Source organism: Candoia aspera, chromosome 2, assembly GCF_035149785.1.
Source record: "Candoia aspera isolate rCanAsp1 chromosome 2, rCanAsp1.hap2, whole genome shotgun sequence".
Taxonomy (NCBI): Eukaryota; Metazoa; Chordata; class Lepidosauria; order Squamata; family Boidae; genus Candoia; species Candoia aspera.
The window spans coordinates 105,122,603-105,140,696 of record NC_086154.1 but is presented as its reverse complement, the minus strand read 5'-3'; the positions used below and the strand labels follow the sequence as shown (position 1 = coordinate 105,140,696).

General features: G+C 38.7%; 1 protein-coding gene across 1 annotated transcript in view; it reads right to left on the bottom strand.

The window, feature by feature from the left end:
* Positions 1–18,094, bottom strand: part of GAS7 (growth arrest specific 7) — a 145,792-nt gene that overhangs the window by 27,604 nt on the left and 100,094 nt on the right. Inside the window, exons 3-4 of the mRNA XM_063292751.1 lie at positions 7,740–7,817; positions 5,183–5,268 (exon numbers count right to left, since the gene is read on the bottom strand). Coding sequence (XP_063148821.1) covers positions 5,183–5,268; positions 7,740–7,817 — 164 coding nt within the window. The remainder of the gene's footprint in view (positions 1–5,182; positions 5,269–7,739; positions 7,818–18,094) is intronic.

Genomic DNA, 18,094 nt, shown 5'->3' with positions numbered 1-18,094 from the left:
TATGTAAACATTAAACAGCATTCAAATCTGTAAAGGAAGGTCAGGATAAAATGTAACTAAATGCTGTGAGCAGGAACATATTATGTTGGAGGTGGTAGCCTATACAGAAGTTTTGTTTGTAGTCTTTGATCTGTGATTGCTGTACAGGTAGTCCTCGCTTAATGACAGTTTGTTTAACGATGGTTCGGAGATACAACAGGGCTACAAAAATTACTTACAACCCGTTCTTGAAGTTATGACCGTTGTACTACCCCCGGGGTCAAGTGATTGCAATTTGGGTGCTCTATAACCATTTGTAGGGTCCTGCAGTCATGTGATCACAATTTGCGACCTTCCCAGCTGGCTTTTGACCCAAAAAATAAATTGGAAACAATTGATTCACTTTACGATCGCAGTGATTCGCTTTATGACCACTGCTGCAAAAATGATCGTAACATCAGGTCCAGTCACGTAGCAACTCACTTTAACAACCACCTCACTTAGTAACCAAAATTCTGGTCCCTACTGTGGTTGTTAAGCAAGGATTACCTGTACCATACATGCAATTTAATTTTTGGAAGACGTAGACAGTATTTGTCTGAAATATAAATTTCCTCCATGACATTTGTCTGAAATGCTGTTAATAAATGGAAGAAGGAAGAAATGTTTAAAATGCACATCTTAGTCAATGTAGTTTTTGTACTGAATGTACATACAGAGAAAATGCAAAAATCAATTGAAGTAACACTTGTGAAATTGGCTTGCAGGTCCTTCCCACAGGCATTTGGGAAGAAGCTGTGTCATATCAGTGGCCATATAAGATAACGGAAGGACCCGAAAGGTTTTAGGAAGCAGCTCATAATTACCTTTTATAATTTCTAACACACTGTTGTAATCTGTAATATAACACCTCCTTCATTATCAGAATGTGGGTATTAGAAATAAGAAGCTGAAGCTGAAACAGTAAATTGCCACAGGTACTTTTCAGTATCCTGGTTTGAAATGGCCAAATGTATTTTAATACAGACAGACGCAGAATGGAGATTTATATTTTGGATTCAGCGCTGCATTCTAGAGCACCTTTTCTTTATAATTCAGCTATATTTAGTCATCATGTCTCACCTTTTAAGACATGCAGAACATTCAAAACAACTTCCTCATCACTCTGGAGAGAGATACTGAATAAGGTGACAGAAGATTCCTAGGGCTTGTACTGAATATTTTTATTAATGACTTTGATGAAGAGATGGAGTGGATGCTTACTAAATTTGCAAATGATACAAAAATTGGGGGATGGGGAGATAGGCAGTACTCTAGAAGACAGAAATAAAATTTTGATGAAGTGGACAAATGTGGTGAATGAAATTTTACAAAGACTTATGCAAACTTATATACTTAGGAAACAGTAATTAAATGCATAGATATAGTTCAGTTTCCCAACAACCTAAGAGATGGCTTTATACATGGACTTCACCAGATGGACAACACCAAAATCAGATTGACTACATCCTTTGCAGCCAAAGGTGGTGGACATCTATACAGTTGGTAAAAACAAGACCTGGAGCTGACTGTAGTTCAAATCACGAACTTCTTATTGCACAATTTAGGATCAGACTAAAGAGATTAGGGAAGACCCACAGATCAGCTAGATATGAGCTCACTAATATCCCTAAGGAATATGCAGTGGAGGTGAAGAATCAATTTAAGGGACTGGACTTAGTAGATAGGGTCCCGGAAGAACTCTGGACAGAAGTTTGCAACATTGTTCAGGAGGCAGCAACAAAATACATCCCAAAGAAAGAGAAAACCGAGAAGGCAAAGTGGCTGTCTGCTGAGACACTAGAAGTAGCCCAAGAAAGAAGGAAAGCAAAAGGCAACAGCGATAGGGGGAGATATGCCCAATTAAAGGCAAAATTCCAGAGGTTAGCCAGAAGAGATAAGGAATTATTTTTAAACAAGCAATGCGCGGAAGTGGAAGAAGACAATAGAATAGGAAGGACAAGAGACCTCTTCCAGAAAATTAGAAACATTGGAGGTAAATTCCAGGCAAAAATGGGTATGATCAAAAACAAAGATGGCAAGGACCTAACAGAAGAAGAAGAGATCCAGAAAAGGTGGCAAGAATATACGGAAGACCTGTATAGGAAGGATAACAATATCGGGGATAGCTTTGACAGTGTGGTCAGTGAGCTAGAGCCAGACATCCTGAAGAATGAGGTTGAATGGGCCTTAAGAAGCATTGATAATAACAAGGCAGCAGGAGACGATGGCATCCCAGCTGAACTGTTCAAAATCTTGCAAGATGATGCTGTCAAGGTAATGCATGCTATATGCCAGGAAATTTGGAAAACACAAGAATGGCCATCAGATTGGAAAAAATCAACTTATATCCCCATACCAAAAAAGAGAAACACTAAAGAATGTTCAAACTATCAAACAGTGGCACTCATTTCACATGCCAGTAAGGTAATGCTCAAGATCCTGCAAGGTAGACTTCAACAATTCATGGAGCGAGAATTGCCAGATGTACAAGCTGGGTTTAGAAAAGGCAGAGGAACTAGGGACCAAATTGCCAATATCCGATGGATAATGGAAAAAGCCAGGGAGTTTCAGAAAAACATCTATTTCTGTTTTATTGACTATTCTAAAGCCTTTGACTGTGTGGACCATAACAAATTGTGGCAAGTTCTTAGTGGTATGGGGATACCAAGTCATCTTATATGCCTCCTGAAGAATCTGTATAACGACCAAGTAACAACAGTAAGAACAGACCACGGAACAACGGACTGGTTTAAGATTGGGAAAGGAGTACGGCAGGGCTGTATGCTCTCACCCTACCTATTCAACTTGTATGCAGAACACATCATGCGACGTGCTGTGCTTGAGGAATCCAAGGCTGGAGTTAAAATCACTGGAAGAAACATTAACAATCTCAGATATGCAGATGATACCACTTTGATGGCTGAAAGCGAAGAGGAACTGAGGAGCCTTATGATGAAGGTGAAAGAAGAAAGTGCAAAAGCTGGCTTGCAGCTAAACCTCAAAAAAACCAAGATTATGGCAACCAGCTTGATTGAGAACTGGCAAATAGAGGGAGACAATGTAGAAGCAGTGAAAGTCTTTGTATTTCTAGGTGCGAAGATTACTGCAGATGCTGACTGCAGTCAGGAAAACAGAAGACGCTTGATCCTTGGGAGAAGAGCAATGACAAATCTCGATAAAATAGTTAAGAGCAGAGACATCACACCGACAACAAAGGTCCGCATAGTTAAAGCAATGGTGTTCCCAGTAGTAACATATGGCTGCGAGAGCTGGACCATAAGGAAGGCTGAGAGAAGGAAGATCAATGCTTTGGAACTGTGGTGTTGGAGGAAAATTCTGAGAGTGCCTTGGACTGCAAGAAGATCAAACCAGTCCATCCTCCAGGAAATCAAGCCAGACTGCTCACTTGAGGGAATGATATTAAAGGCAAAACTGAAATACTTTGGCCACATAATGAGAAGACAGGACACCCTGGAGAAGATGATGATGCTAGGGAGAGTGGAAGGCAAAAGGAAGAGGGGCCGACCAAGGGCAAGATGGATGGATGATATTCTAGAGGTGATGGACTCATCCCTGGGGGAGCTGGGGGTGTTGATGACCAACAGGAAGCTCTGGCGTGGGCTGGTCCATGAAGTCACGAAGAGTCGGAAGCAACTGAGCGAATAAACAACAACAAGTTCAGTTTATATCTGGTTTTGTAATAGTACTTATATAACAATTTTGAAATAATTGTTGATAACAAATTGATATGAGTCATTAGTGTGATGTGGCTGCAATAAAAGCTGCATCATGAGAAGTTCTGTTTCACTTTATCTGTATTGGTCAGACCCCAGCTCAGGTATTATGTTCAAAGCACTGCATTTCAGGAATTCAGGCTAAGTAGTACAGGGTCAGAAAAGGGCAACCAGGGATATCAGGGGACTAGAAACAATAAGTTCCACTGAAAAATTGGGTATATTTAGCCTTGAGTAGATTGGAGGCAGGGAGAAATGTAATAGCACTCTCCAAATACCTGAAGGATGTCATGCAGCAGAAGGTTAAGACCTGTTTTCTATTGTTTCAGAGTGAAGGACACAGTGTAATGGATTTAAATTTGAATTAAAATGTGGAATGAATATTAGAAAAAAATTACTAATCATAAAGGGCAAGTTTGACAGTGAAAACAATTACCCAGAACGATGGTGTCCTTTCCTTTACTGGATGGGTTCAGCCCTAGGCTAGGCAGCTGTCTGTCAGAGATGCTTTAATTTAGATTCCTGCAATGAGCAGGGGGCTGAACTCAGTGGCCTAAATGCCCCTTTCCATTCTGTGATTTTATAAAATCCACTGGAGTTGTTAATGAATAGTACTTACAAACATGGCTGGATGCTACAGGGAACGCTAGGTTGTAATTTAGAGATGCCATTTGCAAAGATCAGTTCAGGGTGGTCCTGGTGTTTAGAACGTAGGAGAGTGGAAATTTCTTAAAAGGCTCCTAGTGTAGTGACATGCTGGATTGCTGTCAAGGACTGTCATTATCACTGCACTATTATACTGAGCAAAACAATTATACATAGAAATCTACAACATTTATGACCTAAGGATCTAAACCACGTATTTCTGCAAGAAAGCTTCAAGCTATCTTTCAACAAGTTTTAAAATAGTAATAAAGGACACTTATGAAGGATTTCCATTGCCCCCCCCCCAAGTTCACACATATCATAAAAAAATGTGAGAAGCATAGCCTTGACTGAAGATAACAAAAAACATCTATGAGGTAAGGGCTTCAGAGCAAAGAGTAAGCAGACACTTAGTATAACTGCAATTAATTGCAGTTAAAACTTGGACAGAAAGAAAGCATATTTCACAACTAGCCTGAAGAATTTCATGCTACCATATGATCACAGATGGCTAAAGCTGAACAAGATCAATAGGAGCTTTGAGAGATAAAAACAGCAGAGAGCGCGCGAGAGAGAGAGATTGAGACTGAGATTATTCAGGACTATAATGGCTTTGAGGTTCACAGTACAAGCTTGGGCTTTGCTGTGGAGTGATGGTGAGTCCATTTTTAAATAAAACAAGCAGCTTCCAAGCTTCCTTGTATTGGAAGTATCTACCAACCCTGTTTCTAAATAAAGCTTAATAGTTGGGAGGAAAATTGAAGCACATTATCTGAGTTTACCTGAGGGTCACTGCTGATTTTGCGGAGACTCATGTGGCTTGGTTCTAGCTGGGATGCCAATGTGCCTGGTATGTGGTATCCGTTCACTGTAAGGAAAAGACATAAAGTTCAGACCAAGGAGGCAGAAAAGGAGGTGGTGGCTTTTGAGTCCTGCTATTAAAATCAAGTGTTTTACTTGACCTTCCTAAATGGAAATTAACATATTATTTAACACTCTCCAGCACCAATTCAGTAACTCTGTAGGAAATACAGTATTCCACAGATACTGTACAACTTCTTTGTTAAATGCAGAAATATTTATTACGTTTTGTTATTCAATTTGTGCCCACTTTTTTACTCTGTGCATGCTGTAGGGGGCTAACAAATGTTTTTAAAAATTAAAACAGATTAAAATTACCATTAAAATAGGCAGTAAATAATTCAGCAATTAAAAACCTAGTAAAAATGTTTTTATAAACTTTCTAAATGCAAAGAAAACTAACCCCAAACCCAAAAGGAGAAAATCACATAGCCTGAGAAGAAATAAAGGTGCTGGGAGAAGGGGTATCTTCAAAAGGATTTCTTCTGTGCAATCTGGGAATTCAGGGTTTTTCAAACTGAGTTCCATGGAAGAACCCAATGGGTTCTGTGGGACTTGGGGAGAAAAAACTTTCTGCATGGAACTACATGGAACAAAAACTGGCAAGCTATGCAAGGGACTAAGGCGTAATCTCTTGCAGAAAGGGTTTTTTTCTTCCCTTTGTCTCTTGAGGAAAGTTTTTTTCACCCCTTGTCAGTCACTTTGAAAAATAGCTATGATTACCCCTGAAGAACAGCATTGAGATGGAAGCAGATGGCTGAAAACTCTCTGCAAGGGAGTAAGGGGGGAAAAATTGAATGTACTCAGCCATCCACTCTTACCATGACACTGCTCTTCAGGGATACCCATAGCAGTTTTTAAGGTACAGCAGAAAGGGCAGGACTTGTCAGCTGACATTGAAAAGCTCCATCCTTCTCGATCAGGGGTTCTGGAAACTTTTTTTTTAAAAAAACAAACAGGTTTCATGGCTTGAAGAAGTTTGCAGATCTTAGATATCGTATGATCCTTGCAACTTGCATAGTTACGAGTGTACCCACTGGACAACATTCAAGGGTACCTATTGCATCTTTGGAGTTGGATGATAAGCAGCAATAAGGGCATACTGATTATGCAAGTCTTCAAAATTCTGGATGACCTCCCCTAGCAGTTTAATGAAGACAATGAATGGGGGCCAAGATGGGGGCCTGTGAGACAGGTGTTGAAAGTATTCCCTTGGCATCACCAACAGGACATGGCTGAAATATTTTCAGATTTTGAAAGAGGCAGCAGTATAAGTTGTTAAAATGTACTTGATGGAGTGCGATTATTGTGGATAAATCCTCTATTGCCTGGAAAATCCTATGGCAAAGTTAGGCAATGAAATGTTTTTATAATCTCACAATCTTTCAAGTAACACTTTCAGTATATATGTATGCACACATTACTGTTTTTCACTGATCCTAGTCTACCAGGCTTCCATTTAGGGAACTCTGCCCTGGCATAATTTTAATTGTTTTTTAGGATAATTTCATAAGTGATATTATGGAGTGATCTCACTTAATTACTTACATAACAGAACTGAATGTTAGAAAATGAAAATGAGGTCTGGAAGCCTCAGTAGAAAGAGATTCATTATGAATCCCAGTTCATTCCTCACTATGGTTATGTAATTTCCTTCACTGTTTATTATTTGGTATCTCCTGCAATTTAAAAAAAAACAGAGAAAGGGGGCAGGGAGAGTAAGATGAGCTCCAAACATAATTGCATCTGTTATTATCTATTACTTGACTTCTCTCACTACCAAAACTTCAAGGATCTCAAAGGAACCAGCACTAGAACTCTAAACACCTTGGTGACAGCTCTCAGGTATATATAAAGAGGAAAAAATGAAACCAAGGATGAAGGCAATGATAAGGATATTTCAGTGGCAGCAAGAATTAAAGTAGTCAAAGCAATGTTTTTTTCCCAGTAGTAATGTACTGCTGTGAAAGCTGGACATTGAGAAAGAGGGAGATAATGAATTATGGATCTGGAGATAGTTACTAAGACAGTGAATCAATCCTGGAAGAAATAAAGATTGACTGCTCCTTTGGGGCAATGAACAGCAAACACATACTTTGGTCCAGAAGAGTGGATAATGGAATAGAAAAAACAACCCTCAGCAAGGAGTAGAAGAATGGGAAGGCAACGTATAAGATGGGTGATTAGGATCAGGGATATCACTGGAAGGTCTTGAAAATTGCAGGTCCAGGACAGGTTGAGGTGGTAGGCATAGTCCATACAGCTACTGAAGTGTGAACCTGATGGGATGGCACCTAACTATTGTTCATGAGCCATTTCTCTGCTGAGGAAATTCCATGAATTATCCTCCTAGCACCACTTTAAGGATAGGGAAATACCACAGGGATTTTGCCATTTGGTGCAGAAAGTAAAAGCCTTTATGGTTTTCTTTCCTTGGGGAAAGCAACTGCACATGCCTGTGGGTGATTCGTCCCCTACCTGTAGGCAAGGAGTTCTTCTGGGTCACTGAATTCTTTGGGGTTCCTGGGACGCTGCTTGGCCGCTCCCAAGTAGTCTCTGTTAAAAAATAATAAGAATGTCAGTGCAGTCACAATCACTAACAGGTATATGTAAGACCTTTGTTTTCCACCTCACTCCTACACATCCAATCACACATAATGGATCTTATAAATGCCAATCATTATCAGATAAATGGGTTAATTCATGAAGTGTGCTCTTTCATAGAGTGTTCAGTGCCAGTTCTTTCAAAGAAAATGGTATTCATTAAGATCCCCTTAGGCAGTCTTCCCGCTTATTGGAGAAAGTTGCTCTACAGGCTCAACAGCTCACTGTGATTCTAGTCAGGTATGTGTCAGATTGAAACACCCTACATGTCTAGACTGTGGGAATCAGGAAAGCTGGAGGAACACACCTGAAATGGCTACAAACCCACAGCCTGGAATTGTTTAGATGTGTCCTTATAATAGCCAACCACTTCCATCTTCTACAAGGCTTGATATGTCAGAATTCACTAGAACTGAGCTACCAAACTGTTCTGCAATGTGCAAAGGAAAGAGCATAGGCAGAGTACATTTCCTGTACTACTGAAGAATCACAATTGTGATGTCAACAGACCTTCTCTGTTAGAAAGTAAAATAGGAGCTGCCTATGCCAAACTATTCAGCAGCAACCATCTGCCTTTCCACCGACATGTATTTTTTTTCCTGCTTCAAATCAACAAGTATTTTTGCTGGATGCACTTTGAGTAAAAATGCCTCTTTATTTAGCTATTGGAACATGAAAACATTATGATGTTCATCATGCATTTCATGACACCTGGGCTGAATGAGGAGGGAAATAAGTGTTCAATAAGGAATCACTGCAGCTGCTTTCAAATGATAATTGCAGACAGCATCTCTGACTGTAGATGGTGCTATCTCTTTGAATTAGCCATAGACTGTAGCTCCACCTTCAAGGTTATTTCCACAGATCAGGACTTGCTGCTAGTACAGATGATTTAAAGCATCTACAGTTTTTGTACTGAGAAGCTGTGTGCTTGTTTTATAAGAGTCAAACATGTAATGTTCAAAGAGTGGGACAACTCTAAAACCTACATCTGAAAATGCTGAAATGTAATGCAGATGATACCACTTTGTTGGCTGAAAGTGAAGAGGAACTGAGGAGCCTTATGATGAAGGTGAAAGAAGAAAGTGCAAAAGCTGGCTTGCAGCTAAACCTCAAAAAAACCAAGATTATGGCAACCAGCTTGATTGAGAACTGGCAAATAGAGGGAGACAATGTAGAAGCAGTGAAAGTCTTTGTATTTCTAGGTGCGAAGATTACTGCAGATGCTGACTGCAGTCAGGAAAACAGAAGACGCTTGATCCTTGGGAGAAGAGCAATGACAAATCTCGATAAAATAGTTAAGAGCAGAGACATCACACCGACAACAAAGGTCCACATAGTTAAAGCAATGGTATTCCCAGTAGTAACATATGGCTGCGAGAGCTGGACCATAAGGAAGGCTGAGAGAAGGAAGATCAATGCTTTGGAACTGTGGTGTTGGAGGAAAATTCTGAGAGTGCCTTGGACTGCAAGAAGATCAAACCAGTCCATCCTCCAGGAAATCAAGCCAGTTGCTCACTTGAGGGAATGATATTAAAGGCAAAACTGAAATACTTTGGCCACATAATGAGAAGACAGGACACCCTGGAGAAGAAGATGATGCTAGGGAGAGTGGAAGGCAAAAGGAAGAGGGGCCAACCAAGGGCAAGATGGATGGATGATATTCTACAGGTGACGGACCCGTCCCTGGGGAAGCTGGGGGTGTTGATGACCGACAGGAAGCTCCGGCGTGGGCTGGTCCATGAAGTCACGAAGAGTCGGAAGCGACTAAACGAATAAACAACAACAATGCAGGGAGGAAGGTTGGAAAAGCTTGGAAAAAAAGACATGCATAGGCCAACACACACAATCATTAGTTTCAGACTACTGAAAAATGGAGTTATGTATCACCAAGATTTGGGGGATGATGGCCAGTGACAGTATCCCAAACTATGAATCAAATACCTGCAACAGCTCACTATTATACCAGGCCAGCAAAATATTATGCTGACTTGTCTTTCTTCTACTATTTTCATTTTTATAGATTTCCAGTTATTCTGTTTTCTCCATATTCCTTTTTCTTTGGACACTAATAGATTTGTGCCAATTGCTGATTTGTGAAGCCTGCACAACCCAGCTTAGTTCTTGCATTTCAGTCTGTCCTGTGGCACCATAATAACATGTTTTTCATGTGTCCCATTGGTTTTACAGAATAGTAAACTATACACATTCAGAATGTCTTTCTGCAAGATTGCACTATGTTCACATGGAAAGTGGACAAGTATTACTCAGTGATTGCATGATTTTGTTCTGCTACTATTGCATTAATAACAGTTTTCCTGTACAACATTTTGCAACTGCAGAGCATGATTTCCAATTCAGTTAATATTTCAAATATTGTACTATGTGGACTTTCCCCAAAATATCCTGTCACATATCATAAGCACCATCTCCTAGCCTTGGTGCATATATCTAGACAAGAGTGCATTAAAAACACAAGAAATACTACCTTATTAGCTATTAAAATACCCTTTTCTAAGCCAGCTGCTATCTTTAAAAATGTTGTTTAAAAGTTCTTCTTATCCAGACTTTAACACACATTCTACTTTTTCAGAACAAACTTATTTTTATTGGAAAATCTAAGATTTCATGAAGTGATTCCACAACCCTGATTGCTAAGACCCTTTAGTATACTCTAGAGATGCCGGAGTATCAATATTAATCATGATGCATGCAAATATACTGTACAGTGTCACTGCCACTTACCTATTGTCCTTTATCTTAAGTGATAAACAAAACAAGTGATGACACTTACAGTACAACTAAATCAGGGCTACCACAAACACAGCACTGAAGAAAAGCTCTCTATGGAAATGCCTTATGTGATTATTCACATAGTCCTCATGCTTGGCGTTTCTTTTATTTCCAAATTATGTCTGTGGTTGATGGATCATCAATCATTCATCATGTGTCCCTATATGTTTAGTACACTACTCACTATTAGGAAGCAGACTTCTGGTTCACATGAAAAAAATCCACTTTTCACTTGCTTTCAATGAATCAGATGATGAGTCCACCCCCAGCTAAATGCAATCCATGTATGAAGATACACCATGTATTCATAGAACCATCATGTGAATGGATGCAAAAGTTGAATCATGCATGTGTTACTGAATAAACTTGTTGCCTTTCCAAAATACTAAAGCAGCCTGGCTGGGAATTCTATGAAGTGTAATACAATATATCTGGAGGTTGCCAGGTAGTGGAAGATTATACTAACTGTATTTTGCTTGACTACAGCTGTTTCCCTTATAATGCTCTAGCCATGAAGTATTTGCTTTAGTCCTAACATATATAACAATAATACAGGTATAGGAAATCATATTCCAGCTAATTAATCTACAGTTATCTGCATTATTTCTAGGGTTGTGCAAAGCTTTCAAAAGAGGTGCTTTGCAATGGGAAGGAGCACTTAAAGGCACCTTTTCTCCAATCATTAAAGCAGTTGCATTATTTGCAAGTCTCAGTTGCTTCAAAAGCTGCCGTAGCGCTCCCCACATGCATGTGTATGCACAGCCCTAGTTATTTCAGTAGTCATTCAGCAGCCAAACCGCTGTCATTTTAGTCAGCCTCTTGGAGCTCCATTAACTGAACACTCATATTTTTTTAAAAAAAGCACTGCCCCCAGTGATGCAAAAATATTCTTGGCCCAAGCATTCAACTGCAAATTATTAGCCTCTGCAGGTTAAAACATAAAACAAAACAGCACTGAAGGCAAACAATTAGCTAGTGTAATATTATTAATGCAGCAATTTGCTTAGCATTCCATTTCCTATTTTACTGTCGGAGATAGCAGCTTTTATTTTAGACTTGTGTGGAATGTCTGCATAGCGTTGAGGTGGCAATAGTGAGTCACAATAGGTTATTGCAGTGCAGAATACACAGTGCAGAATACAAGTGTTTAATTTAAGTGTGGAAGCATTAGCACTTTGTGTGGATGTGTAATTCATGATATAAAGGTGGAAAGAAAAACACTGAATAAGTAATATTCAAGGAGCCTGAAAAACCAATCATTCTATCTCTGAAATCTATTACCTCAATGTTTTTAGTCCCTATGGTACCAACTATAGTTGTACAGACCACATTTATCTAGTTATGTACTGTATTTATATGGCCACAAAACAAAATCAAGAAACAAACATGTAAAATGATTGGGGAATTTGTAACGTAACATTATCACTCTCTCAGGAATCAGTGCTAATTAGAAAAGTAATTTTGAATTTCTAAAATTTCACAAACTCTAGAATTCTAAAATGTAATTTATGTATTATATACCAGAAAAGAGAGGATGCAAGCCTAATAAAAACAAACAATCCATGACACTTTAAGTGGTATGGCAATGGCTCTTCCCAAGTCTGTATAGGATTTTTCAGAATTTCCTTTTCAAATTTAGAGATAAATGTTTAATTTCTGAAAGGAAGATCCAACTTACAGAGGGTTCTGTGAGCATTTGATTGGATTCTGTTAAGGGGAAAAAAAGTTCACTTGAATGCAGCCAATTTTCCATCACTAGAACTTTCCCTCTTGATTAGGGATTCCAGGAATTATTTTTAACTAACAGCTCCACAGACTGAACATACAAGAAACCCAGATCAAGAGAATCCAATGCCCTCCCATCATTTGGCATTACCCCAGAAAAGGAAGATAGCAAGAACTGGATTAGTGAGAAAATTGTTTTGTTTCTAAAAGCTGCTGAAATGGGAGAGAAGACCTGAAAAACAGCTCCACTATCTTCAGCTGTCCCCAAAGTATCCAAGTGGGACAAGAATGGCTCCTCTCCTTCAGGTTCTCATTCTCCAGCCCCACAGGAAGGCTTGTTATTGAGTAGGCTGCAAAAATACAACTGAACTTTTCAAGTGTATTATAACAGAAAATACAGCTGTGTTGCTTAGACACACACTGATTTCCTGAGTTTCCCCTAAAATTCCAAGCTTGATGGTTTCTGCACGATTAATTTTATTTATTTATTGTAAAAATTTTATATGGCCACCCATCTTGTGACACAAAACTCTGGGTGGCTAACCACGATAATAAAAACAAACAATAAAAACTATAGAACAACAATAACGAACAGAAAAAACAGGTGCCCAATCCAACAACTACACCTTGAACTACATGCCGAAATCTACAGATTACGATACTATTTTCCCCTATTTTCCCTTAATTGGCTAATATTAAGATTTATCTAGATACCTGAGGATGAAGTTTGAATTTTCATCCTCTCTGGGTAAATTAGTAGTTTTTATATATTTATTTTATATGTATGTACTGTATGTATGTATGCATGCATGTATGTATTTACAGTATTTATCAGATTTGTCACCGCCCATCTCCTCCCACCAGGGGGACTCTGGGCAGTTATTTATACATTTAAATGTGAAGTGCTGATTGTACATGATGTATTTGATAAGAAAAAAGTGGAAATTGGATATGATAAAGTCGGGCTACAAGAGAACAATTCCAGAGGCTTCTATTTAAAGCTCCTGAATGTGTGAAATGCTCCTCAAAGCAATGATCTGGATTCTCTGAAGCACTTTCCCAGCTAATTCCGGCCCTGAGGCCAAGATACACCTACCACCATAAATAGTATACGTCCTACATAAAGCGAGGCGCAGACAAGTTCTGGGATGTGGCACACTAAGCTGTGTTTCCTCCAACAAGCTCAAGCAGCACCAAAACCTGTTGGGACAATTCCTTTCATCTCTTATTAGCACTGCAGCCAAGTTGGATGAGTGGGGCAGAAAAAGGGAATGAGAGAGAGAACAGGAAATGCATAATTAAAATATAAAGAAAGCTGATGAGGAGAACAGGCCAGAGGAGAGGAGTTCTCATGGCAGTTGGAAATCAAATGTCGCTCTGAGCAGGGGATTAGCGTGTGGGAAGAAATTAAGGAAAGGAAAAGAATTAAAATGACAAAGACAAACTCACAGGACAAAGCGAGAAAGGAACAGTGACTACAGTTAGTGACTACAAAACAGATCCCAACAGAGAATCAGACCTGGACTTTAAATCCAGGTTGTTGTTGTTGTTGTTGTTGTTGTTGTTTTTCAGATAAACCCAAACTTCTACTTCCTCAGGAAATAGAATTCTTATATGTGTTTACTTTCTGGTTGATTTGAACATTTGCACATTTATTTATTTATTTTATAAAATCAATTATATAATTTTATTAATTGTTGTGTTTAAATTATTTCATATTTATACTGAATGTTTAGCTTGCTTAGGAAAACTAAAAGGGCCCAGAGCTCTATGAAGGAAATATTCTTAATGCAGGCTATATAGGGGACAGAGCTAGGATCATTCATATCATGTTTATTCTGATTACTACTGAACTGGCACGAGATTTTGATTAATTGGCACAGAAGTGTAGGAGCAGACCTAGGCTAGGCATCTTTTATACAGGTAGTTTTCTGGTCAATACTGAAGATATATTAGATGTACTTGAAATGGAAAAAATAAGAATTATTTGATCCTGATAAAGAAAATGTAACAGTTCCTTGCTTGCATGATAAGGAAATAGATCCTAGGTTTATGCCTACAGAAATTGGTAATAATTGTTCTCCATGGAAAATTGTATGGTTATAGTTTTCCAGTTACTCCCAGGACATTTTTTAAAAAGAAAAGTTCAGCCTTCTTGGATTCATGAAGGAAACCATGCAAGATGCAAAGGAGTTATATGCCACAGTGGTAGCTTGAACAATAGACACTTCTACTATTATTTTAACACTGGGGGAAGCTATTGGAAAAACTTTCTTGTGAAATTAATTATCTGAGAAACTACCCATCGCCACAGGAGAGGATGTCTTTGAAATCTGGATAGAGCAAGCTACTTGTATGACTCAGGTCTGGGGTTATTCTGCACAAGAGAAGTGAAAGAGAGTAGGACAGCTCTTATGAGGATCTGCCTTAAAAATGGAATTATATAGGAAGTAACCAAAATGGAGCACCTGAAGGATGTTCACAAGCTTTGGAGAACACTTTTTGATCTACAGGAGCTGGAAAAGATAATTATTTTAGATTTAGATCTACTAGTCAACTAGGAGAAAGCCTTTCACGTTTATAAAAGAGACTAGACATTATTTTGAGATTGGCAGCAAAATGAAACAGACATTAACACACTGTGGTAGATTTTGCTAGATTAGAACAACTCATTGGAGGAGCATCAAATGCTGACAGGATGATAATCATTTGAGACTCAAGGCTGACCTGCATTTCCTGCTTACCCCAGCATGAAAACAGGCCACCTACATTTTAGGAAGGGCAGGAATGAATGACGTCATCCTCAGCTTGCCTGCAGGCTGTTGGGAAGGTGACTTCCTCCCAACTTTTCTTATTCTGCATCAAAGGTAGTATTTTCTCCCTCCTGGCACAAACTGTGAAGTCCAGTCAACCTGCTGTACTTTATTTCATCTTACACAAATGCCCCTGTCATTGCTGTAGCGAGCTTGCCCTTCCCCCAGTCCCTATTCTCTCCCTTTGATGGCCATTCCATACTGAGCTGCCTGCCATGAAAGGGTGGACTTTTTTTTCAGTGTTCAGTTGTGGAATGGTGATATGCTGGCTTTTTTCTTTTTATTTAACTGGGTGAAATTGACAACAGTTCTGCCTAGTTTCCCCATATAGCCCAGATGACTGGAAGAACTGTAAAACTAATGTTTGGGGGTTTTTTATTTTTGTTTGTTTTTTTGTTTTTCCATCAGTCCCCAAGAAACAAACCACAAAAAGGGAAAGTAATATGTGCTTGGTTTTCTGGCATAGGTGAGAGGAGAAAGGGAAGCAAGGTCATTCACCATTTAGAGGCCATGTTAAGGGCAGTCTAAACAGAACACCTAGCCACCACTGTGGCCCAGAGGAAAGAAGGCATTGACATCTGGAAAGGGATTTCTGAAGCTGGCTTCATTTCAGCCAGGTTAACCATAAAAGACAAGCAGCTAAAGGATGCGGCGTGGAAAAGCCCACAGAAAAAGAAGAAAGAACCTATCTTCATTTCTATGATTATTCAAAGAAGTTAGGGATGAAGTAAAACATTTATGCTATAGCAGTCAATGTGTTTTGTCCATATTAGGAAAGATGTGACAATTCAAGATAGAATTGGTTTTTTTTTTCCAGTGGGATAAATGGTGTGTTAGAGTGAGCAGATATAACGATCTTTCCTAAAGAAGTTTTGAGACCTAATTCTGATGTAATGATGGATCAATTAGTCTAGCATTCCACCTATAGACAACTGAAGTGTTAACCTCAACATAAACTCAAAAAAAGAAAACTCTTGTTTCAAGACAAAAGTACAAGTACAAAAAGAAAAAAAAAAGGACATGACCATGTCCAAGTTGATCAAATATCACTGATGGGACAAAGATGAAGAAATTTCTTAAAGCATAGTCTATTACTTTAAGATACACTAAAGGTTTTCTCTGTAACAGATGTGAAGAAAGTGATTGTTATTCTGATAATTTGTTCAGCCTCAGGAAATCTTCAGAAAGTAATAAAAAGGTTCACCAAGACCCACTAGATGACAGAAAACACTTAAGGAGTGAGTGAGGTCCACAAAGGTAATTAGTTCCATCAACAAATCATTTTTCCCCATTCTCTGTACTTTCTCCTGTTTGCTTCTATGGTCATTAACTTTTCTTGTTTGATAAACTGTATTCAGATTTTGTTTAGCTACTGAAGGGGTATTCTTTGAAAAAGTTTTTTTCTCAAGATCTAGTTTGTTTTATGTTCACATCAGAAGTCAGAATTAGAGACAGCATCAGTCTTTGGAGCCACCAAAAGAATGGAACTGTAGTGTAAGAAAAACCTGCAGTGTTGACATTTAATCAGTCAGTTAAAATCTCCTTTAACTGCTAGTCATTTCCTATTAAAAAAAAGTAATTAAACTCTAACTTCACATAAGGAACTGCGCAAATGATACCACAGCACCAATGCAGTATGTCCACCCATGGTGGTTTGATGTCAGATTTTCAGTATTTTTACAAATTATGTCATGTGAATTTCATTAATATATAAATAAATCAAGGCAATGCTGCTTCTTTTTTTTAATCCCTCAGTACTGAATACTGATAGATTCTTACTTTTTACACTGTGTGTGTGTGTGTGTTTATGATTCAGATCTAGACCTATTAATTTTGATGTAGTTGTTGCTTTAGAATAATTCTGAAATGTTTAACAGCAGCAAGCTCATTTTCTCTTCCTAAACTGAAGGAAATCAATCGTTGTAGGGAACTAGATCACTTTTGTCCCTTCAAAAGTAGTATTTTGTATTTTCATGCTTTTATAGAAAAATAATTCAGCCAAACCTTCTTAATTCTTACACATGAAAAGATGATCTGTACTGGCACCTCTATCTAGCTGTTACGTAACCAACAATTCCATGTCAACCCTACAGTGTTACACTGCTGAATAATGGCAGGTACTAAAATAACAAGGCACTCCATATTATAGCAGTTCTTAGAATGGAATCCTGCTTTTTTTAGAAAAGGCTTATCAACTAATGGCATACAGAATGATTTCACATTAATTGTTCTATTCAGTTGATTTGGCAGCCAAACACAAGTGAATCATTTTAGCTTGCTCCTAAGTGTTAGTAAATTTATTCAGTATACAGGATGGCATAATGCCATAAAGCATGTGAAATGAGCACATTCTGAAGGAAGGGACTATATAGGATAGAGCGGAGAAAAATTTAATGGCAGAATTGTAAATATAGTGGAAAGCAGGATAAATCTCAGAAGAGACAGGTGTTAAAAGTATCCAGAGAATCATCCAGCAGCATTCATAGGAGGGACGTCAACCTCTACAACATGGCAGGCATGATGTCATCTTCCAAGCTTTGTGCCATTTGTATGTTGTTTCATGTGCAGACAAAAAGTGGCTTGGATTATGAAGCCATGCCCAACATCTTGCAGATTTTTACCTCTCCCATGGATGCTCATGCCACTCCTTATATTTTGAATATGGGGAAGAGAACCACTCTGGCTAGCTACGCTGGCTGGGTGAGTACATCCCCCAGTAACTTTGCTGACATCAGTAAGAATGGACCCTCTGTGTATAAATATTCTCCATATAAAGGACAATTTTGATTAAGATTCTTCTATATACTGAGAGGTTACATGCATGAGTCTCATTTTGGTGAAGGGCTAGCACAATTCAACTCTCACCTCATATCCTGAGTGAACACAAGGAAATGTTGA